This window comes from Coenobita brevimanus, chromosome 71 (assembly GCF_032717465.1).
Source record: "Coenobita brevimanus isolate Jiangsu-jjx chromosome 71, ASM3271746v2, whole genome shotgun sequence".
NCBI lineage: Eukaryota > Metazoa > Arthropoda > Malacostraca > Decapoda > Coenobitidae > Coenobita > Coenobita brevimanus.
This window is the reverse complement of record NC_137024.1, coordinates 30,477,665-30,502,412: the sequence shown is the minus strand read 5'-3', so window position 1 is coordinate 30,502,412 and position 24,748 is coordinate 30,477,665. Positions and strand designations below refer to the sequence as shown.

Genomic DNA, 24,748 nt, shown 5'->3' with positions numbered 1-24,748 from the left:
CTTCTTTTCATTCTCTGCAATCATCACCAACGCATCAGCATAAAAAAATTTCCCATGGAAGTCCATATCTGAAGTCACACGACAGAGTTTCAAGCATCATAACAAACATTAAGGGGCCTGAGACTGACCCCTGATGCATGCCAGCATTCAAGGAAAACTCAGCACTTATATTTCCATTCACTCTCACCTGGTACATATCCATACCCTCTTTAACTATCCACTCCTCGATCCAAAGCTTTCTCATTGCCCACTTCACCTCCCTAGGACTCTGTCAATGGCCTTCTCAAAATTAGCAAAAATAAAGTCAATTCCATTTTCTCTCCTATACTGTATATAGGGGAGGATCAGCCAGAAAGATTGCTGGGAGGGACTGTTGCTATAAGTAGTTTTGGCAGGGTAGGACAGATGGATATGGGGGTGTGGGGTGTTGGTTAGGGAGAAATGGTTGAATTATGTCATGAATGTTATGAGTAAGAGATAGGAGAGTAGTAGTGAAAATTTTGTCCGGTGGGATGGTGTTTGCAATTCTACTGGCATATGTTCCACAAGCAGGCTTGGATGAGGCAGAGAAGGATAAAATTTGGGATGACTTAATACATGTGGTAAGTGGTATGGGGGAGATTTAAATGGTTATGTGGGTGAAGCAGCTCAAAGATATGAAGTAGTACACGGGGGATGTGCATATGGTACGAGAAATGAGGAAGGGGAAAGGATACTCGAATTTGGGGAGGCAATGAACATGACTGTGTGCAACACACATTTTAGGAAGAGAGAGTAGGTTGATTACATACGAGTCTGGAGAAAATAGCAGCCAGACAGACTATTTTCTGGCCAAGAGGGCCGATAGAAGGTTAGTGAGGGATGTTAACGTTATAGGGAGTGAGAAGTGTGTGCAGCTGCACAAATTATTGATATGTGACATGGTGCTTAAGGAGTGGGTGATGAAAAAGAGGACATACACATCTAGGAGGAAACTATGGAATCTGAAAAACCAAGCAGTATGTGATGCCTTTTACAGCAAGATGAGGAGAGTAGTGGCTGAACAGGGAGACGTTGTCAGAAGTGTTTATGAACAGTACAGAGCCCTCAAGACCAAACTCTTGAGAGTTATTGATTCAGTATGTGGATGGACAAGAGGCACACCAACACATAAAGTGACTTGGTGGGATGAGGATGTAGAAGCTGCAGTTAAGGAAGAAAAGAAGGCTTTTCTGGGAATGATGGATGGGTGGTAACAGAGAGGAATACTTGGCTGCCAAGTGTTGAAAAGAGGTTTACAGGGCGAAGTCTGAGTCACAGAGACTTGTACTTGATAACCTAAATCGTATGAAAAGGAAGAATATGATATTTAAGGTGGCAAATCAGATGAAGAGGGAGAATAAAGATATCATAGGTGAGCAGTTTGTTAAGAATGATGAAGGAAGGGCAGTGGTGAACAGTGGGGATATTAGTGTTGCATGAAGAGAGCATTACAGCCGGCTGTTGAATAAGGAGTCTGACTGAGATAGAGAAGGCTTGGAGCCAGAAGATCCAGTGTCTGGCTCTTGGCCTTTGATTGATGCTACTACTGTGAGAGAGGCGGTAAGGCAGGATGCAGGTGGGGAAGGCAGCTGGTGTGTCTAGGTTGAATGCTGAAATGTTGAAAGCCTCACGAGATATAGGAGTGAGATGGGTTACTGGCTGACCTGATAAATACGATTATACATGAGTGTGTTGTCCCAGATGATTGACTGAAGAGTGTAATTGTAAATGTGTACAAGGGGAAGCGTGATGCCCTGGAAAGAGGAAATTATTGAGGTATAAAGCTTTTGCACCACATAATGAAGTAATGGAAGGAGTTCTTCATGGTATGATTAAAGAAAGAGTGAGTACTGATGAGATGCAGTTTGGGATTATGCCAGGCAATGGGACCATAGATGCCATATTCACTGTTCGACAGCTTCAGGACAAAGATATAGGAAAGAAAAGAGAATTGTACTTTGTTGATTTGGAGAAGGCCTTTGACAAGAGTCCCTAGAGAAGTGGTGAAGTGGGAAATGAGAAAGCTTGGTATCGAGGAGTGGCTGGTTAGGGTAGTTATGGCCATGTACAGTATGTAGGTGCCTGCACCCAGGTAAGGGTGAATGGAGATCTGAGTGATGAGTTTTCCATGAATGTTGGTATGCATCAGGGGTCCGTTTTGAGCCCCTTGTTGTCTATCATGGTACTTGAAGCCCTCTCACGTGACTTCAGAAATGGACTCCTGTGGGAGTGTTGTATGCTGATGATTTGGTGTTGACTGCAAAGAATGAAAGGGAGGCTGAGGAAAGATTTAGGAAGTGGAGACTTGGTATGGGGCACAAGGACTTAAAAGTAAATGCAGGTAAAACAAAAGTGAAGGTATTTAGGGCTGGCGGAAGTACTGTCAAAGCAGTGGGACAGTGATCACGTGCGATTTGCCACAAGGGCGTGGGAAGAAATTCCATCTTGTGCAGTGTCTGTGATAAGTGGGTGTATAAAAGACGTAGCGGTATTAGAGATAGACTGCGAGATAATGCTGATTTCATGTGTGTGGTGTGTCAGGGAGAGCAGGTGGATATTACCAGGCGTGAAAGGACTGAACTTGCTGGTGAATGTCTTGAGTGTGTGGATGAGTTCTGTTATATGGGAGACATGCTATGTACTGGAGGTGGGGCTGGAGCTAGCTCTGTGGCTACAGTGAGGAGTGGTTGGAAGAAGTTCAGGGAGCTGTTGCCTCTCCTGACACTGAGAGGACTCTCCCTTCATGCTAAGGGATCTTTGTATGCAGCATGTGTTAGGAATGCAATGCTGTATGGTAGTGTGACTTGGGCAGTAGACTGTAGCACCGGCTGGGCAGTGAAGTACTCTCAAGGTGGATGGAAAGCTAATGACAGGAAGAGCTGAAGCTCCCGTTTCATCAGCTCTCAGGGCTAGCTCCTGACCATCCCCCTTTGCTGAACCCTTTCAGTGTTTCATTAACACAGAAAGTAGGCCAGCATGCTCTCCAGTACCAAACTACACGCACATTACACACTACACTTCCTATTCAATACTAGCAAAATGGCATCTCAACATCAAGCCTCGGAGTCCTGGGGGGGGGGGAACCATAAATGGCCCCACCATCTGTCCCTCTTCCGCTGACAACCCAGCAAGATGCCTGGAACCACTGTCTGACTCACTTCTTCATTTTTGCAACATTCACGGCCTTTCCTCAAACTTTCTCTCTGCTGAACACCACCTCTCCTCCTCTAAACCTCACCTTCTCTTCCTAACTGAGACTCAGCTGTCTGGGGCAACTAGTAGCAAACCCTTCCCTGTATCCTCCTACTTTCTCTGCACTCATTTCAAAGCTAAAGTTGGCTGTTGTGCATATGTACGCAAGCATATATCTTGCTCTCACTTTCCTCAACTTGAATCTTCCGATTTCCCTACTCTCTGGCTTCGTCTTTCCTGTCATTCTCTGACTGAATATATCTGTGCTGTTTACTTATCCCCTAATTCTCCTAACTATCCCCTAATTCTGCTGACTAAGAAAATTCTTTGACTATCTTACTTCTACGATGGAACACATTCTATCCATTTCTCATTTCTCTGATATCTCTATTCTAGGAGATTTCAATGTTCACCATCACCTTTGGCCTCCTCTCCTTTCACTGATGCACCTGGTGAACAAGCCTACATCTTTTCTATCCTTAATGACCTACACCAACTTGTACAGCACCCTACCCGTATCCCTGATCGCCTCGGAGAGAGTTCCAACATACTTGACCTCTTCCTTACAACTAATCCTTCTGCTTATGCAGTTAATCTTTTCTATCAATTGGGCTCCTCCAATCACAACCTTATCACCTTAACCTGTCCTATCACCCCAGTACGGCCAAAGAAACGTTGGTTGTGGCACTTTGGAGCCGCTGATTGGGAGGGCCTCAGGCAGTACTTCTTTGATTTTCCCTGGAGTGATTATTGCTTCCATGGCCAAGAGACATCTGAGTGTGCCTTGTGCATTATGGAGATTATTCTTTTGGGCATGGAAGCACACATTCCTTTCTCATATCCTTTGACTAGTGTAATAAAAACTTGGTTTAATCTTGCTTGTTCTAATGCTGTCCACAACAAGGAGAAAGCCTACAAAAGGTACCGGGGTCTGGGGAAGCTAGGTTTATGATGGAAGAGTTGAGGGGTAGGATGGGATTGGAGTGTACTGGTGTTGTGAGGAGGAGACGTAGATTGAGATGGGTTGGGCATATGGAGAGGATGGGGGATGATAATTGGGTGCAGAAAGTGAGAAGCGTTAATGTTAGGAGTAGGGTTGTGAGAGGTAGACCGAAAAAGACCTGAGATGAGGTCATTGAGTGTGACCTCAGGGATAAGGGACTGAATAGGGGAGCTGCCAGAGATCGAGCAGCATGGATGCTGCCATTAGACGACCAAAGCCGATGCATGCAAGCATGTTGGAGCCTTCGAAAACAAACGAATGAACGAATAAAGTATCCTAATCGGGGTAAATCATTCATGTGATCCTTGAGCCTTTAAATCCAGTAACATTTATAAGTTAGTCTTGATATCTCCGACAATTTATGTGGCTCTGGATAGACATTTTGAACTAAAGAGGGTAGATGCAGCCTTCATTAACCTCTTCACTATATGTGAGCTCTCTCAAAGTAAACAACATCTGGATGTAACAAGAATAAATTAATATTACACAAAACCTGACTAAAGGGTTAAGTTCAAAGTACAGTACAATGTTCGCAGCAACACCATCCACTTACTGCAATCTTCACACATTGTCCCAGCAGATGCAGCATGCAAGAAGAGAGAGACAAGACATTTGTGTTAGTCAAGGAACCAAGCAGTAACCCATCTCAGAAGGACACCATAAGACTAAGTAACAACCTTCACATATGCTTATTACTAGTGACCCAAAATCTTGGCCATCAGCCATCACAAGCAAGTTTCAAACACAAGCTAAATTATATCAGATGGCTGAATCCTCACTCATAACAAACACAGCATTGTTTTTCATGTGCAAACTGCTAAGTAAATGCTTAACATGTTTATCTAGGATGAAAGTGACAACAAGCTTGCTGGAGGCTTAATTCGGTAATAGTCAATACACTATTATCTTTGTGGGGTGTCATGGCCTGAGGTTGCATAATAGTTCTGAATAATTAAGGGTTGGTGGTCAAGCTACTGTCCAGGTGGCACTACATAATCAAACTCCCTTAAACCCATATGCAGCGCTAAACCATCACCCTGGCTGGCATCTAATTCACCAGGCATAACATAATATACAAGCAAGGCAAGAAAAATTAACACACAAGAAGGAACCACCATTAGTTTAATGCTTTAGAGTTTCCAAAGACCAACTGTAGAGAAGGTTGTCCCATTAGCATATCTGATGAAGCAGATACATTCCACTTCCATCATCATCACCATCCTAACCCATTTTCTAAAAATATATGGGATGGGTAAGGTCTACATGCAGAAGCAGAGCACAATAGTTGAACCACCATGCAAGTACCCTGTGAAATGGCCCACACATCCATATACTCATCATTCAAATCTTCAAACTTTTATGCTTCATCTGTCTACAAAACCATCCACACATTATTTTTCACTATCTGTGTGTCACAAATGTGGGACAGTAAGCACTGCATCAACTGGTGGGAAAAAAAAAAAAAAAAGTGTAACCCTTAGTATGTGCATTTCCATAAAACTACTCCACCTATCCATGTGGAGGTGTATGGTATGCTGGAGGACTAGTACTAGGCCTTGGGAACAGGTTGTGAAGCCTATGCCCAGAGTCAGACACATAAAAAATATAAAATCTATTTCTAACCTTCTGCAATGCTTTTGCTTCCGTAACTTCCAAAACAAACTTCATCAAAGTCACTTATCACATCCAGCTTTCTTCTTGGCCTTCCCCCACCTCCCACCCTCAAACTCACTCAGATGTGCCCTTTAAACCCCTCCACTTGAGATAAGAAAAATCAACTGGAGTCAGCCTGATTAACCCTCTGAGATTTTGATGACACATTTTCGCGTCATTTCAAGTCCAGCCTCAGAGATTCTGATGACGCACTTATGCGTCCTTTTAAGATACTGTATTTTCTAATCAATTGCATTTATGCATCATAACAAAGAGACGTGGGCGTGATGTTATGGAATGCTTGCTCTGTGCGTGGCAGACAGTAGTTTTGTAGTTTTGCATGGTTTAAACCAGATTTATATATCTTTATCATTTTTTTTTGCCTAATATTTTTCTATGCAAGGCATAAAATTTTTGGTTTTTGCATAACTTCAACTTATTTTGATTTTTTATTTTCTTTGTTTTCCTTTTTTAAACATACTATGATAAAGTACAACTATTCAGCTTCAAAATAACACCACAACCAGCATCCAATCATAGTGAGTGAATTTACACTGACCGATCAAAGAAAATGATTGCGAAGTGAATATGCAGCCAAGAATCATAAAAAATTGTGCATCTTTCTCCTTTTGCTTTACTGTGCAAACAAATGCAGAAATAACCATAATCTACATACCACTGTAAAGGTAATTTACTGTAGTTTTGCATGGTTTAAACCAGATTTATATATCTTTATTAGGTACGGTATTATGCTGGATATTTTTCTACAGCAAGGTACAAAAATGTTGGCTTTTGCCTAATTTCAACTCATCATTTTGACTTTTTATTTTTTTTTGCTTTCCTATTTTGAACATACTACAATTACAACTATTCAGCTTTAAAATGACACCAAAACTAACATTCTATCATGAAAAGTGTATTTACAAAGGGTGATAAAAGAAAAACATCGCGATGCAAAGATGTGGGTCAGCGCAAGTGCAGCTGACTCTAACACAGACATAACCTGCCCAAACCAGAAAGCTGACAGGGTTAATATACAGAGTATGTTATCAGGATGGAGCATTATGTATTGGACATTGTTCCTAATCCCTCTGGCCAGAATGGGTCTCATCTGAACTGAAAATTATTATCTGGTATACTTCAGCCTGAATAAGTTTCTTCTGATCTGAATATTAACATATGATATTAATCAGAGCAAAGTGCAAGTAACATCATCAGGTAGTTAGGAAAGCAGTCTTATGTCTGGAAGAATGTGAGTCTGATACCATGCTAGGGCAAGAAACAGTTGGATGACCAGAATTTCATTTTAAAACTGTAATAGTCTTCCACAAGACCCATTGACATGTCATAAAAAAAAAATAAAAATAAAATAAAAATAAAAATAAATAAATTAATTAATTAAAATAAAAACACTCCAGCTAATACCATCATACCAGTCCTGAATGAGACAGCCCCAGCATATATTAATTATGGACAGTGGGTATTAATGCTTAAGTGATGGCATCTGAAGGTATGGGGCACACAGTAGGACTACCAGAAAAAAATAAACAAATAAACTTTATCTGATATTTTGATAAATAAACTTTTCTACTCCACATTATACAATTCAAGTTCAAAACCTACATACATTATTTCATTTGTTTTAATTTCAGATTCCAAAGAAATAATCTTATTAGCAAAGTACTAAAATAATCAGGCTGATTTTTGTGCTTGCCACTGAATTATTAAAACATTAAAGCAAATGCTGATTTAACTGTAAGTTACAGATGAGCTACAACTTTGTGGACTATATTCCATTTCACCGAGTCTGTCTCAAACATGACACTCTCTATTTTCAATACCAGCACCTACACTGATGCAAAACACACCACATTATACAAATCAGCAAGCTCTTCACTAAACACCAACCTCACAATGCCAAGTGTCAACTGCATCCTTAACTACATCTAAACACCTATCATCAATCACATCAACCATATAACCACACACTATTAACACTACATCCCAAACAATTAAAATCACATCAACCAATTATAAACCACACACTATTAATACTACCATATACCCCAACGGAATTCCACTCAAAACAAAATCTCCACATTTCATGGGGGGGGGGGGAAAGTTCCTTCCTCACTCATCATATGCACACCCATTTCCAAATCAACATGCCAAAAACTCCAATACAATAAAATCATCCATGACTTTATCATACTACAGTACCATCATCCCTCATCAACTCACACTACCACTACCTCCCCAAACCATAGGCAATCCCTATCATTCTGAACCCTACATAATAACTACACTACCCACTACACATCACCCTTACTTCATCACCATCTCTCACTGCTGTACACCATCAATATCCCTCTCCACTCTATACTATTCCCTATCTCCATTCCCCACTACAATAAAAATGCACCATCACCTCTCCATCTTACATCACCATTACCTAGAGATGTACCGATGTATCGGTATTGGTGTCAGTATCGGTGGTATCTGCCCATTTTTAGAGTATCAGTATCGGAATCGGTATCAGCTGATTTTCTGCCAATACTACCAATACTTAAAAGGAATTTAGGGCATGGCATATCACTCACTGGAAGGTATTTTGTTAAATAGAATTGGATGTTTTATAGGGATGAGAAATAAATTATTGGTAATATCCAATTATTTAGTATCATATAGTGGTAGGTGGTGGCGACCATCACCCACTCACTTGATGTAGTGCTGCTTACTTCTTCCTTAGCCATGATCATTCTTTTTCTGTGTCTGTCCTCCTCTCTTCCTATTTTTTCCATCTTACCTGTCTCTTCTTATTGTTTTTCTTTCCTTTACAGGTAGCTTTACATTGAGTGACAAGCCAAATGGTTTCCTGTAAGACAGGAAACCATTTACAACGCTGGGTGGTAACCATATAACCAAACCATATGTGCTCCCTATGTGTCAACAAGTGGGTTGGTGGAGGGTTAGTGCCCCTCCCCGTAAAACAAATACTGTAACTCAAAGTCAAACGGCCACCCCTTACGGGATTATGGCGTCTGGCAATAGATAGATAGATAGATAGTATCATATAACAGTAATCCCTCCACTATCTGACATACTAGAGCCAAAGGCATGTCCGGAAAGAGGTCCCGTCCGGAAAGTGGGCCTCTGCCTGCTGGACTGGTACTTATGACCCTAACTCAGCCTAACTTTGAAAGCCACCTAAATAACTCCCTACCGGACATGCATAGCACCTATTTAAGACCCTATTCACACCAATAATGGACATAAAGCATGAAATAAATGAAAAGGAACCAGAGAATGAGGAATTAGAAGTGAGTATGGAAAATACTTAGGCCTAGCAGTGTACAGGGTACTGTACTTACAGCACATCTGAGGCCACCTCCTCTAACTCTCTATGGCTCTGGTAATTGTGAAAATGCTCTTGAAGCACGTACAGTAATCCAGTGTTGTGCTACACTTAATTCTTTGCACTGTGAGTTATAATTGTTTAACACTGCACATTCTTCTTAACTGAACCACGCCAGTTTCAACCGCTACTTTAAACTCCACACTTAATCCTTTGCACTCTAAATTCTAATTTCTTAACACTGCACAATACTGTAAATTCCCATGTGGTCTAGCGGCGAGGTATTGCAGTTTATTCACTGTTTATTCATAAAAAACGAGCACGTGTGGCATCCATTACGATGGACATCTTCCCTGAACGAAGGTTAGGCAGTAACTGGGGACAGGGTTGCCAGATCTGTACTTGGCCACATAACCAAACTCCTCAATTTTCATTACCAAATTTGACTTTTCATTACCAAATTCTTAAAGGAAGCATTTAATCTCAACTAATTATATGTACAGATGAAAATAATCACTCTCCTTATAATCAACAGCATGAATTTTTCTCTTTGGAGGTTGGGTTGAAACAGGGATGTGTCATGTCTCCATGGTTGTTCAATCTGTTCATGGATGGGGTAATAAAAGAGGTACGTACAAGGTAGGGTTGTGGATGTTGGAGTGGCCCTGGTGAGAGAGAATAGTGTTTGGAAACTCCCTGTACTGTTGTTTGCAGATGATACTGTGTTGTTGAGTGAAGATGAAGGGGAGCTGCAAGGCTTGGTGGATGAGTTTGGGAGAGTGTGTAAGAAACGGAATTTAAAGGTGAATGTAGGGAAGAGTAAAGTGATGGTCTTTGAGAGAGGTGAAGGCAGTGAATGTACAGCGAGGTTGGATGGTGAAGAATTGGAAAATGTGAGTACGTTTAAGTACTTGGGTAGTGTGATGAGTAAGGATGGAGGTTTGGAGGGTGAAGTGCTTGAAAGGGTACAGCAGGGAAGAATGGTTGCTGGTTCTTTGAAAGCAGTGTTAAGAAACAGGGAAGTGAGCATGGAAGTGAAAAAGTTACTACATGACAGTATTGTGATACCAACTCTAACGTATGGAAGTGAAGCTTGGACGTTGTTGGAAGGACACAAGTCAAGAGTGAGAGCAGTGGATATGAGTTATTTAAGAGGAGCCTGTGGAGTCACATGGAGAGACAGGCTGACGAATGAGGATATAAAGGACCGTTGTGGTGTGGATGTGGATGTGATAGGAAGTGTTATGAGGAACACATTGAGGAGGTTTGGTCATGTGGAGAGGATGGAGGGTGAAAGACTGACGAAGAGAGTGTATGAGAGTGAGGTGGAGGGAGGAAGAGGGAGGAGGAGGCCGAGGATGAGATGGAGGGATAGGGTGGAAAGGTATATGAGAGAGGGGGGGGTGAGTTGGGAGCAGGGCAGTGAAATGGTGGGGGACAGGATGACGTGGAGGCGATTTATTTGTGGCCACCCCAAACGGGATTGAGGCGTCTGGCAATAGATAGATATATAGATGTTTATTTTTGCACTATGTATGCTAGCAGATTAATCAAGGAAAGCAGACAGTCCACCGTCTTCATTCTCTATAACTTCATACATGTGAAATATCTGTTTGGTAATGGATCATGCTGATTCACTACCAAACAAACTTTTCAGTACCAAATTGGCCCACATTTGGTAATGGAAAATACCAAATGGCAACTGTGACTGGGAAGGGGTGAAGGGGGAGGAAGGAAGGGGTGAAGAGGCCGTGGTGTAAACGGCAGTTTGGCGCCGCACGGCAATCTCAAATTCATTCATTGCCAGACGCCATGTATCCCAAACGGGGTGGCCAAGGGCTTAGAGTTAATTGTTTTACAGGGAGGGGCACTAATCCTCCACCAACCCCACTTGACACGTAGGGAGAATGTTATGCCAACAGCATCTGGTGTTCCAAGGCGGTCACCCATCCAAGTACTAACCAGACCCAACGTAAATTACAGGTGGGAAAAAATTCGGATTTGGGGGGTATTTTTTTCTTTTTTTTTGGCCATTTTTGGGTTCCGAAGGTCCAGGCCCACAATGTTCGGTAAGCAGGGAGTCCGGAAAGTGGGTGTCCGGGAAGTACAGGGATTACTGTATTTTGAGTACCTGGTGCATAGTAATACAGTACACTCAACCCTTGGCTATCACTCCCAATTGGTCCCGCTATGGCTGTGCTATAGCCGAAACCGTGATAGCCGAATTGAAGAACTTATGGTAATAATTCTAATTGGTGCCATGACAGTAATTCTAATTGGTGCCATGACCTCAATATTTACCCCTAAGATACCTTTTTTGTACCACATATTAATATATAATAGTCTAAAAATAAGCATGTTTTATGATGTGATCACGATTCTTATAAATACCCCTCACAGTTGATTCGTTGATGTTATGTTTCTTCCTCACACTTCGCTTGGTCTCACCATTCTCTATAAGTTTCACATTTCCAGTTTATCTGCATAGCTTAGGTTCTCCCTCTTCTTTATTTCCCTGCCAGGTGCCGCAGCATTATGTTGGGTGATGGTAGGGGGATGGGGAAGGGGTACGTTGGCCATGGTCCTATCATAAAAAAAGTTATTGTTCTCGCTATCACTGTTCACGGTCTGAGGGCACGCACTTGAATGGTTTGGCGAGCAGGAGACTCGGTTGGGCAGCCAATCAGCACTCGGCTGGCGCTGACATCACACGACCAATCACAGAGTGAAGCTTTTGTTGGCTGGGCGGAGCACTGGAGCCTGGCCTTTTTGAAATTTCAGAACATTTGCGATGAGCGATAACGGGCATTTAGTGCATGATAAAGGTATTTGGGTAGTTTTTTATATAGGGTGATAGCGAGATACGCTACAGCGGAACCCGTGATAGCCGAGGGTTGAGTGTACATTCTTTGGTAATGAGCCACATCTGCCACCATGGACATGTACAAGACAGGTTGGTAGCCTTGTATCAGCGGCTCAGGGCCCTGCCACAGCCCTCAGACGGTAGGCACCACCCTCCCTCACTGGTATCGGTATCAGTCCAATTTTGTGGTATCGGTATCAGTCAAAATTTTGGTATCGGTACATCTCTACCATCACCACACTTCCACCATATCTTACCAAAATTATATTTCCTCTAAACACCACCACCACCACCACCACTGTCTTTTACCATACACAACCACCACAATTTAACCATCATGCACCACTACCATCTCTAATCATACCCAACACCATACTGATCCACTCTACACAATCACCCTTTCTACTCAACGTCACACTCATCCCCCTCCAACATATAATATTACGCCACTCCTCTTCCACTCCTCTCTACCCCTAGATCACCATCATCCCTCTCCACACAACCACTTCCTTCCACTGCACACTGCCACCCTTCTTTTCCATTACATACTAACCATACACCATAACTATTCCTCTCCACCATATACTACCACACCATCCCTACCACCAATCTCTGTTTCCACTGCACACCATCCCTACACCAATGCCATCCCTCTCCACAGCACACTATCACCATTACTCTCCACCACATACTGCCCCTACAACACAACAATTCCTCTCCACTGCACACCACCTCTACAGTATCCACCACCCTTCTCCACCACACACCATAACTATCCCTCTCCATTACACACCACCACCATTATTCTCCATCACACACACACACACACACACACACACACACACACACACACACACACACACACACACACACACACACACACACACACACACACACACACAAAAGCACCACCATTCTTCTCCATGGAACACTAACACCACCATCCATCTCCATGGCACACTATCACATTCCTCTCCATGGCACACTACCACCACCATCCCTCTCCACCACACACCACCAACCCACACCATAAATCACAGTCATGCCTCTCCACTGCACACCACCATCCCTCACCACACACTACCATCATCCCCTCTCTCTCCACCACTCTACCATCATCCCTCTCCACTCCACACCATCACCCCTCACCACACACTACAATCATCCCCACTCTCCACCACTCCTCACTACAAACTACCACCACCCCTCTCCACCACATACTACCACCACCCCTCTCCATCACACACTACCACCACCCCTCTCCATCACACACTACCACCACCCTTCTCCACCATACACTGTCACTACCACTCACCACAAACTACCACCACCCCCTCTCTCCACCAGTCTACCACTCCTCACCACCAATCTCCACCACACACTACCACCACCCTTCCCCACCATACACTATCACTACCACTCACCACACATTACCACCACCCCCTCACTCCACCACTCCTCACTACACACAACCACCACCAATCTCCACCACACACTACCACCACCCTTCACCACATACTACCACTACCATTCACCACACACTACCACCACCCCTCGTTCCACCACACACTACCACCACCCCTCTCTCCACCACACACTACCACCACCCCTCTCTCCACCATACACTACCACCACCCCTTTCTCCACCACACAATACTACCACCACTTTCTCCATCATAAACTACCATTACTGCTCACCACACACTATCACTACCCCTCTCTCCACCACACACTACCATCGCCACTCTCTCCACCACATACTACCACCACCCCTCTCTCCACCATACACTACCACCACCCCTCTCTCCACCATACACTACCACCACCCCTCTCTCCACCATACACTACCACAACTTCTATCTCCACCACACACTACCACCCTTAACTACACACTACATGTACCACCCCCCCTCTCTACAACACACTATAGTACAGTACCACAACCACTCACCACACACTACCATCAACCCTCCACCACATACTATCACCTCTGACCACACACTACACTCATCCCTCTCCTCCACACACCATCTGTTTTCCCCAAACATTATCACCCCTCACCACACACCAAACACGTACCATGAGATGCTCGCCAGTAAAGATGAGCCAGAATGAGAGGAGTGAAGCATAGAAGAGCCCCTGCCGGATGTCACTCACCACCGTCATCCAAGGGCAGTCAAAGTACAGGGTCAAGTACTCAAGTGGACCTAAAGGGAGATTGACAGAGAGCATATCTGTACCTGTAACTGCCCATCCACTGCAAGAGTTACTACTTGATTTAACTTCTCCCATGCTGGTCAAGTACAAATCAAGTGTCTACTGTGAGAATGCTGAAAGTCACTGCTACATTGGCTATGTCTGCAGGCATCTGTCTAATACAGTTACAATTACTGTAATGTATCCATCCTACTCCAAAGGCTTTACATCATTATTTACCGATTATTGTCCTGTACCCATCCTATTCCAGAGGCTCTACATCATTATTACCATCATCATCACACAACTTCCCACTTGCAGATAAGGTGGGCAGAATCCAGAAATACTGAGCCACTTACTGTCTGTCATGGTGCTTGAAGCTCTCTCACATGACTTTAGAAATACACTCCCATAGGAGATGTCGTATGCTGATGACTTAGTACTGATTGTGGATAATGAAAGGGAGGCAAAATAAAGATTCAAGAAATGTAGAGATAGAGTGGGACACAAGGGTTTGAGGGTAAATGACTAGTGATGACATCTAGGGCTGGTGGGAGTACCATCAAACAAGAGGAAGTATGGTCATGTGCAGTTTGCCACAAGATGTGGGAAGTAACTTAACCTTGTGCAGTGTTTATGATAAATGGGTGCATAAGAGATGCAGTGGTATTACAGGTAAGCTGTAAACTAATGCTGATTTCATGTGTGTGGAACGTCAGGTAGAGCATATAAAGATTGTCAGCCATGATAGGACTGATCTTGGTGGAGAGTCTCTTGAGTGTGTGGAGAGTTTTTTTATTTGGGGGCACATTATGTGCTGGAGGTAGGGCTGGAGCTAGCTCTGTGCTAGTGTAAGGAGTAGCTGGTGGAAGTTCAGGGAGCTGTCACCCTTCCTAATATTGAGAGGGCTCTCCCTCTCTGCTAAGGGATCTTTGTATGTGGCATGTATTAGGAGTATAATGTTGTATGGCAGTGAAAACTGGGCAGTAAAGGAAGATGATATTTGTAGGCTCAAACTTAGAGAAATAACAATGATTAGATGGATATGTAGTGCATCCTTGAATGCAAGGCCTGGGGGGGGGGGAGGGCTAGGATTGTAATTGAAAAGTTGAGAGGAAGAATGAGCATGGAATTTATTGGTGTTGGGATAAGGAGGGGCAGATATACATGGTTTGGGAATGTTGAGAGGATGGAGGATGACAATTGGGTGTGGAAGGTGAGACAAGTGAAAGTTGGGAATAAAGTTGCTAGAGGCAAATCGGACGCAGTCGTTGAGTGTGACCTCAGGGATATGGGACTGAACAGGGAGGTTGCCAGAAATCAAGTAGTGTGGAAAGCCGCCATAAGGTATCCAAGTTTGATGCATGCAGGCATGCTGGAGCCTTTATTAGTGATACGATATGGTGTGAAGTATACATATATAAATATATATGTGTGTATATATATATATACAGTAAAAGTCCTATTATTTGGCATCTATGGGACTGGGATGATGCCGAGAAATTGGATTTGCCGAATAATCAAAAACCTACCCACTCAGTACCTTACATATATTGGTGAACACTGTCATCACCACTTATGGTATTACAACTATGTTTGGAGAGAGTATTGTATACAGTACAATACTGCAATCAATACAACACTATACCTGAATCTGAAATATATCTATATAAACTAATGAACATACACAAATGTAATGACACAGTAGGCCTACAAGTCAAATAACACTTCCTGGATGGCCGAAATGGTACGGAATATTACCTACCAGCTCAGTACATCACTTGCATTGATGAACTCATCACTACTTATATTAATACAAATATGTTTGGAGTGAGTACTGTATCCAGTACATTTTCCAAACAAAATAAAATAGTCCGAAAATTGCATAAAATAAAGTAAAGGAATATGAATTGGTAAGGTCTTTCTGATGAAAGTTAAACGTACATTTAGCGCTCATTCTTTTGTTTGCTTTTTTTTTTTTTTACATGTAAAAGGGAGAGTATTGATGAAAACAGTAATGTATTCCATTAACCCCTTAATAACCTCCAGCATTGACCAACCCTTTACAGTACCGATGTCAATGATGTCGAGTTAGTGAGCTATGAAAAAACTGTGAACAATTATGGGAAGGGAACGAAGGTCACTGGTATGTTTACACGACTCTACCCTACGATTCCAAGCAGTCAGGGGGTCGATTAATCTCAGATGTTTTTGCCCATTTGGTAAATGCACCGTAACTCTGTAATTTCTCCCGTGAATCATAACAAATCATAGCATGGGTTTAAGAAGCTAAATAACACATTGGTAGGTGTGCCAGACGATTATCTTCACATCTTTAAGAAAATGCAAGAAATTTAATCCCTCTCTGAGTACATAGAGTAAGTTTCTTTCATTTTTCTTAAATCAACTTATTTTTCTTAAAGATGTGAAGATAATCGTCTGGCTCACCTAGCAATGTGTTATTTAGCTTCCTAAACCCATGCTATGATTCGCTATGAGTCACAGAAAAATTGATAAAGTTACGGTACATTTACCAAATGGGCGAAAACATCTGAGATTAACCGACCCCCTGACTGCTTGGAATCATAGCGTAGAGTCGTGTAAACATACCAGTGACCTTCGTTCCCTCCCCATAATTGTTTAGTTTTCTTTAGCTCACACTAACTTGACATCACTGACATAAGTACTGTAAAGGGTTGTTCAGTGCCGGAGGTTATTAAGGGGTTAATGGGATATATTACTGTTTGCATCAATACTCTCTCTTTCACATTTAACACAAAAATGAACAAATGAATGAGTGCTAAATGTACGTTTAACTTTCATCAGAGAGACCTTAGAAATTCATATTCCTCCAATTTATTTTGAAGTATTTTTCTGCATTAGGTTAGGTTAGATTTGGTTAAATTATTAGGTACAGTTAAACTCAATCAGGTTAGGTTTAGTTAAACAGGACAGTCCCTTCCATCATTATGCTGAGGAATAAAAATGCTAGAGCTGTCACAGCCGTACAGCTAAAAACAACGGGGAAACTGATTTAACAAGCAACATTGATTTATGGGTAATGCATTACAGTATCAGTGGTTCATGGGCTACGCAATTACCGGTAAATGTCATTTTCAGGAAGGCGTCAAGAATGAAAGAATTTCAAGAATTAGCGAGGGGGCTTGGAACGTAACCCTCGCTAATTTGGTGGGGGTGGTTACTGTACTGTATGATACAGTGCAATATTGTAATCAATACAGTACTATACCTGAATCTGAAAAAAATATAGAAATTAGTAAACATCCATCTATCTATCTATCTATTGCCAGACGCCTCAATCCCATTTGGGGTGGCCACAAACAAATCGCCTCCAAGTCGCCCTGTCCCCCGCCATTTCACTGCCCTGCTCCCAACTCACACCCCCCTCTCTCATATACCTCTCCACCCCATCCCTCCATCTCATCCTCGGCCCCCCCCTCCCTCTTCCCCCCTCCACCTCACTCACATACACTCTCTTCGTCAGTCTTTCACCCTCCATCCTCTCCACATGGCCAAACCACCTCAGTGTGTTCCTCATAACGCTTCCTATCACATCCACATCCACACCACAACGCTCCTTTACATAAGAAGTGTAATAAAACATTAGGCCTACAAGTCACAAATAACACTTCCTGGACTGCCGAGATGATTCTGGACATCTGCTGAACAATCAAAGATTTTCGTAAATGGGACTATTTCTCAAAACTGCCGAAATGTCGAATCTACCGAATAATCAGCTGCCGAATAATAGGACTTTTACTGTGTATATATATATATATACTGTATATATATATACACAGTATATATATATATATATATATATATATGAGGCGTTTAGTCAAATAACGACAAACGTGCCAAATATCTAAAACCAAGATTTAGGTTGCAGCATGCTCATCCGCCATTTTTCTATCCAGTGGAAATGTTTTCACAGCATGTTCATCTTTACAACATGGTTGAAAGTCCTATACAACAAGGTAGATTTTTGTCCCAACACCCTGCAGGTTGGTACATGTGCCTGTGTCTCTTCCGAGGAAAGTTGTAGTGGAAGACAGATGAACATGCCAGCAAACACTCCTCCAGGCTGCCAATGAGCAGTGGGTCTCATGATAACGTCACACTCACAGCCAATCAGCAGCTGTGTTTTGTCGGTGTGTTGGCTGGTGGGTGTGGCCAGATCCTGCCCTTCCCAGTTCTGTTTACACTGTAACCGACACAGATGTGCTTTTGGTTTATTACATTATTTTCACCTCAGATTTACAGTGATTTACATCGCAACATGAGTGACTTACATAGTGATGACAACCAGGAGGTCTCCCTGAGCATACACGGAAGTGAAAACGTGATCCATCTTCTTGGAAATACGCAGTTGCCAAGCAAAAACAAAATGCTGGGGAAGCATACATGAGTTATAGCACAAAATGAAAGTGCCAGCTTGGAAAATCAGTCCTCTTTGTAGGTGTGGCTGCTTCAACATATTGGGCAATGATGAAGTGAGTGATCTATATACAGCTTTTTGGGCAACGAGTGATTATAACAGACAGAACAGTTACACTGACAGTCATGTGAAAAGTGATGCTATGAAGCAGTCTTGTGTCAAGGGCCATAAATCATGCGTCACGTACCATTAGTTAATGTGTTGAGTGTGCTAATGTGACATGATGTTTGTCGATCATCATTCCTCAGCACTCAGAGGTTAGTTGAGCACAGAGTTTGTTTTGTACTTAACAAAGTGACTGTAATTGCATCAGTGGAAACTGACAAGCGAGGCAATGGCCCTAATCCGAAACAAGTTAGTGATGAACAGAAGGCACTAGACTAATGATATACACGACTTATATTAATCCTCACATCCTCCACAGCACTTACATACATGCAGCACTAATGTACAAGGGCTGGTGATAATCTTTATGTTAATTTTTGTGATTATTTTCATTTTATTTTTTTTCTTACAAGTACTATGGTACGGGGTTAATACTGAACAGCATTATAACCTGATATATCACATACTGTACTTGCCCCCCAGCAGAAGTGTCAGGTGGTCCTTCGAGGGATTGAATTCTTGCACAGACTTTTCCTCTGCTGCAATATATTTCTTGGAGGACATTCTCTTCCAAAAGAGCCCAGTCTCATCAAAATTCAAGACCTGCTTCACACTGTACCCAACCTCCGGGATGATGCGTTTCAGTTCATCAGGAAACACTGCCACCACCACCATATCTGCATTCGCCGCCTCTCTGTACATCTTCACGTGGTGGAGGTTAGCTCGCCTCCTGAACGGGTCAGACCATCCATGGCTCACCTTGAAGGTCTCACTATCATCAAGATCCCGCCTCACCTTGATTTCATCCCACAGTGAGAGATCCTTAGTGCATTTTAATTGCCTGGATCATGGGTGCCTTGCGCCAGTTCTGATCCTCCACCCACGTGCACAGAATCCGCTCCAGCTCTTTCATCGCAGGTTCTCGTTGGTGGGTGATACGGGAGGCGGATAAGGTTGCAACCTCCCCATCAGCAGCCTTAACCCCTTAACCGCGAGACGTCACTTTCGTGACGCTAGGGAGCAAGGGATCATACCGCGGGGCGTCACTATTGTGATTCTGTGTTATTTTGAATTCACCCAGGCTTTAAAGTCATGGCTTGTATCATCTATCAGTACTGCCAATGTCCAACACTAGTCAGCACTCCTAATCTCATCTGTACTCCCATCCATTGTTGACAATTTAGCCATTTCTCCCAGTTCTTGACTCCCCTCCCTACCTCCCCTCCATTTCCTTCTCCTCTCGCCTGCCTGGCCATGCTACGCTAAGTAAATCTTCCCTGGAATTTTTCACTGATTTCATCCATTGAAATAAGCCCTATGCCCTATTCTTATACCAAATAATATATACAAAAAAGAAATAAGGTAAGTGATAGTGCCATACACCTGGAATTGGCTAATTATCACCTGACAACACCTCACGTGCACTCACTCACTAATTTTCGCTGTTTATTTCCCCTTGAAATATGCCGTATAATCTATTCTTGTAATAAAAATGTATATAAGAAAGGAAGGGAGAAGCCTAAGTGATATTTACATTCACCTGGAACTACCTAATTTATTATGTATTGTCTAGATTTCCTGCCAATCATTTCATAGCGTATATATTAGCAGCTGTCACCACGCTGACATTGGCAGCACTGCACTCCCCCTAGGCAGCTAGGCCACCACACTGTATTCAGTTTACTATCGTCTTTCAAGGTGAAACCACGTCGGATTCGCGCCTGTCCAATTCCGCCGCTTTTTAGCCCCATGCAAAGGGCCCTGTGACCTCTACCCCCTACTAAACCTCGTGTGGAAAGGGGTAAAGGGCTAAGTGACTCTCAACTGGCTAATTTATCAATGAAAATGATGGATAGTGACTACGATCTTTCTGGTGAGTAAAATAGTGCAAGTGGAAATGTAAATACTGTAATGTGTAAATAATGTGTAAACAGCAAGTGAAAGCAATGAATGGAAATATAAGTGAATAGTGGAAAAAAGTTTTATAAGTTAGTGCAAGTGACAGTGCATAAGTGTAAATAAAATAGAAACATAAATAATGTAAATAAAATAGAGAATGTAAATAGAAATGTAAATGAGTTGTAATATAAGAATACGGGTATATATACTACGAGTAATGAAAGTGAAAGTTTCACTCTAGCATGTATGAATACTATGAGTTATGAAAGTGGAAGTGAAAGTGACAGATTCACTCTCAACGCCAGTATACAGGACGAGAAAGTGAATGCTACCTATTTTACTGAAAGAGAAATTGAATGCCTACAGTGACAATAAACTACTATTACTGAAGGAAACTTATGGATAAAGAATGTAGATATATATGTGTTATACAGTAACAGAAATATAAATTGTGAGTGTTTTTATGAATAATAAATGACAAAACACCAGCGGCGAACGAGTGCAAGTGGGAAGGTCATACACGCTCGTAGTTTTCATTGCTTTCACAGTGGGTTTTTTTTTGGAGTATGGATTCCAAACTATTTGAGAATCATAGAATAGTGTTTCTAGTGATAATATCAGGCTGTGGTAATCATATTACGGGTTGTCGGGAAGTGTAAAGTGGAGACTTTGTTACCCAACTTCAGAGGTCTCCACAAGTTCTACAGTACTCGACAAAGGCCCAACAAACATCCCAGGAGAAAGCTGAAGGTATGTGCCATATGCATATGTAATTATAATATTCTAGGACTAATACCTGATTTTTGGCAAATATTTTTAGAGAGTCTGTCGGAGCGCGAATATGCCCGCGAGACACGCAAGTCAAGCAAAAACAACCCCGCGGTTTAGGGGTTAATGGCCACATTCTTCTTGATGATGGTGGAGACAGTCAACTGGGCCAGGTGGAGAGCTTAGGTGATAGCACACGCACCTTCACTTTTGTCGTGGCACGTAAGAAATTCTAGTTTAACTTCTAGTGACATAGTCTTACAAGCAAGCTTCATGGGAACATCATCAGCACCAACACTAGCAGGCCGCTTACCACCCCGACTAAGGCCTCCACTAGCACCAAGACGAGCCCCACCATAAGCAGCACCCTTATCAGACATTATCACACTTATTTAGGCAAAAAATCACACATTATCGCTCTCCACACACAATTAGTATCACTGCTCTACTTACGGCATTGCTCGTACACAGTTACGATGCACTATGATAGCAGCTTGCAACGTTGGTGGTGAAACACAATGCGGGCTGGGTGGGAAATAAGCGAGTTCCTCACTCTGAGATGGCTGGTGCAAGAAGAATGATATGGGTGAACGCAGGGTGATCGATGGCTGTGGGGCCAGCACAAGCGTTTCTGCGCATCTTGGGAGATGGGCGGGCTCAGCTGACCGCAGGAATGCACGCGATTCAAAATTTAGGCCTGTTGCCTGTGGACACGACGTCAGAGGGCCCTTCGTTAAACTGGGGTTCTGCTATCAGGTAACGGGGTGTGGTGGTATTTGTACCCCCCATCGCTAAGTCAGGGTATCGCATCTACGGGTATGGTATATCAGGGTAATACTGTATGTATGTATGTATGTATATATATATATATATATATATATATATATATATAGGTGGAGAAAGCAGTAAAACAGTTAAAGAATAATAAGGCACCAGGGGAGGATGGTTTATTTCCGGAAATGTTTAAAGTGGAGGGGGATAGATTAATAATGATCTTGACCAAGCTATTCAATAAGATATGGGTGACGGGGTTACTACCATCAGTTTGGAAGAATGGTGTGATTGTTAAAGTTCTGAAGAAGGGAGACCTGAGTGAATGTGGTAATTGGAGGGGAATCTCTTTGTCACCGACAGCTTTGAAAGTTTTCAGTAGAGTGTTGTTAAATAGGTTGGAGCCGGTGGTTGAGGGTATTCTGAGGGATGAACAGGCTGGTTTTAGAAAGGGACGTGGTTGCAATGATCAGATCTTTATAGTTAGGCATTTGATGCAACAAGTTAATGAAATGAGAGTACCGTTAAGTCTTTGTTTTGTTGATTTTGAAAAGGCTTTTGATAGTGTTTCGATAGAGACTATGGGGAAGATCATGAGACATTATGGAATACCAGAGGAGTTTGTGAGGGTCATTATGAACATGCATGAGGACACATTTTGTAAAGTGATGGTTGATGGTTGTCTGAGTGATTCGTTTGAAGTCAAGTCCAGAGTAATTCAAGGTGGTGTTCTATCGCCTTTACTATTTATATTGGTCATTGATTACATTATGAAACGCATTGGAACAGAAACCGGTGCAGGTATACTTTGGGGAGAGAACAGGAAACTTTTGGATTTAGATTATGCAGATGATATAGTTTTGATTTGTGATGGGCCAGAAGAGATGCAGAGAGTGTTGGACTGTTTGGTGAGTGAAGGTCGTAAGGTGGGTTTGGTTATTAATTGTGGAAAAACTGAAATAATCAATATGAATATGGAAAATGCGCAGGAATGTGTAATTGGAGGTATGGTTGTAAAGCAAGTTGATAGGTTTAAATATTTAGGTACTTATTTAGCCAAGGATGGTTCTCTGAACTTTGAATTCGAGGAAAGGTTAAAGAAGGCTAATCAGGCAATGGGAATGCTTAAAAATATTTGGAATAATAACAATTTTTCTGTGCATACAAAAATCAAACTTTATAAGGTAATGGTTAGGAGTATCTTAATTTATGGACACGAGTCTTGGTACAGCACAGTGACTATGGAAAATAAATTCTTGGTGTTTGAAAACAAAGCACTTAGAAGAATATTAGGAGTTAAGTGGTGGGAAAGGATACCAAATAGTAGAATTAGAGAAATAACGGGAGTGCAGCTGGTCGATGAATATGTTAGGTTCTCACGATGGAAGTGGCTAGGACATGTGTATAGGAGACAGGGAATAGTATGAGGTACACCAGGGTGGGTGGCACTTGGTAGGAGATGTAGAGGAAGACCAAAAGAGACGTGGGTGAGGACAATGAGACGGGGAGCTGGAGATGAGTGTTGGGGAGATCTTGAGGAGTTAGCACAAGATAGGATGTGGTGGTGTGAGTTCATCGAGGCCCTATGCATCCCCAAGGGTGCTACAGGAAATGATTGATTGATTGATTGATATATAGGTGGGGATGCCCATCATCCACTCAGTGTAGTGGTACTCTGTTTTTAGGGTAGCTCTACTTTGAGTGGCAAGCCAAATGATTTCCTGTAAACCAGGAAAGCATTTACAACACTGGGTGGCAAACTTATAGCCAAACAACACCTGTTCCCTATGTGACAAGTGGGTTGGCGGAGGGTTAGTGCCCCTCCCCGGAAAACAACTACCTAAAAATACGAACAAGAAGCCTTGAACCAGGACTGACCAAAGGGTGACATCAAAGGACCAAAGGACATGGTACGGATGGCTACATGGAATGTAAGGCATGCAAAAGAAAGAGAGATTGTCCAGGTGTCTGAGAGTGCAAAAGTGGATGTATGTGGAAAAACTGAAACTAAATGGCGAGGTGAGGGTGGGAAAGAATGGAAGTATGGCTAGAGTATATGCGCGGGAATAGGCGAGAATGAGAGGGCAAGAAAAGGAGTGTGTATTGTTGAGTAACAGACGGAAGAAGATTATAAGAGAGTATGGATAAGCTGGCTCAAGGATTGTGTGGGTATGATTGAAAGCTGGATTACAAACGTGGGCGATTGTGTGCGTGTATGTGCCAACACAAGATCCTACATGCATATTGAGAGAAGAGTTTTGGACAAATATGGAAGCATGCATGGAAAAGTTTGAAAGGAATGAGACAGTGTTTTTGACTGGAGATATGAATGGAAAAGTAAGGAATGTGAAGGTGGATGGAGTACTTGGTGAGTGGAGTGTGCCTGCAGAGATGGATGAGAATGGCAGTGCAATAGTGGATATTTGTGCCGGGAGGGGGTTGGTGACAGCTAATACCCTCTTC

The 24,748-nt window shown here is 42.5% G+C and overlaps 1 protein-coding gene across 1 annotated transcript in view; it reads right to left on the bottom strand.

The window, feature by feature from the left end:
- The window catches only part of LOC145406868 (protein wntless-like), a 233,546-nt gene that overhangs the window by 109,238 nt on the left and 99,560 nt on the right, over positions 1 to 24,748 (bottom strand). The window contains exon 6 of the mRNA XM_080277981.1: positions 14,161 to 14,294. Within this exon, the coding sequence (XP_080134107.1) occupies positions 14,161 to 14,294 (134 nt within the window). The remainder of the gene's footprint in view (positions 1 to 14,160; positions 14,295 to 24,748) is intronic.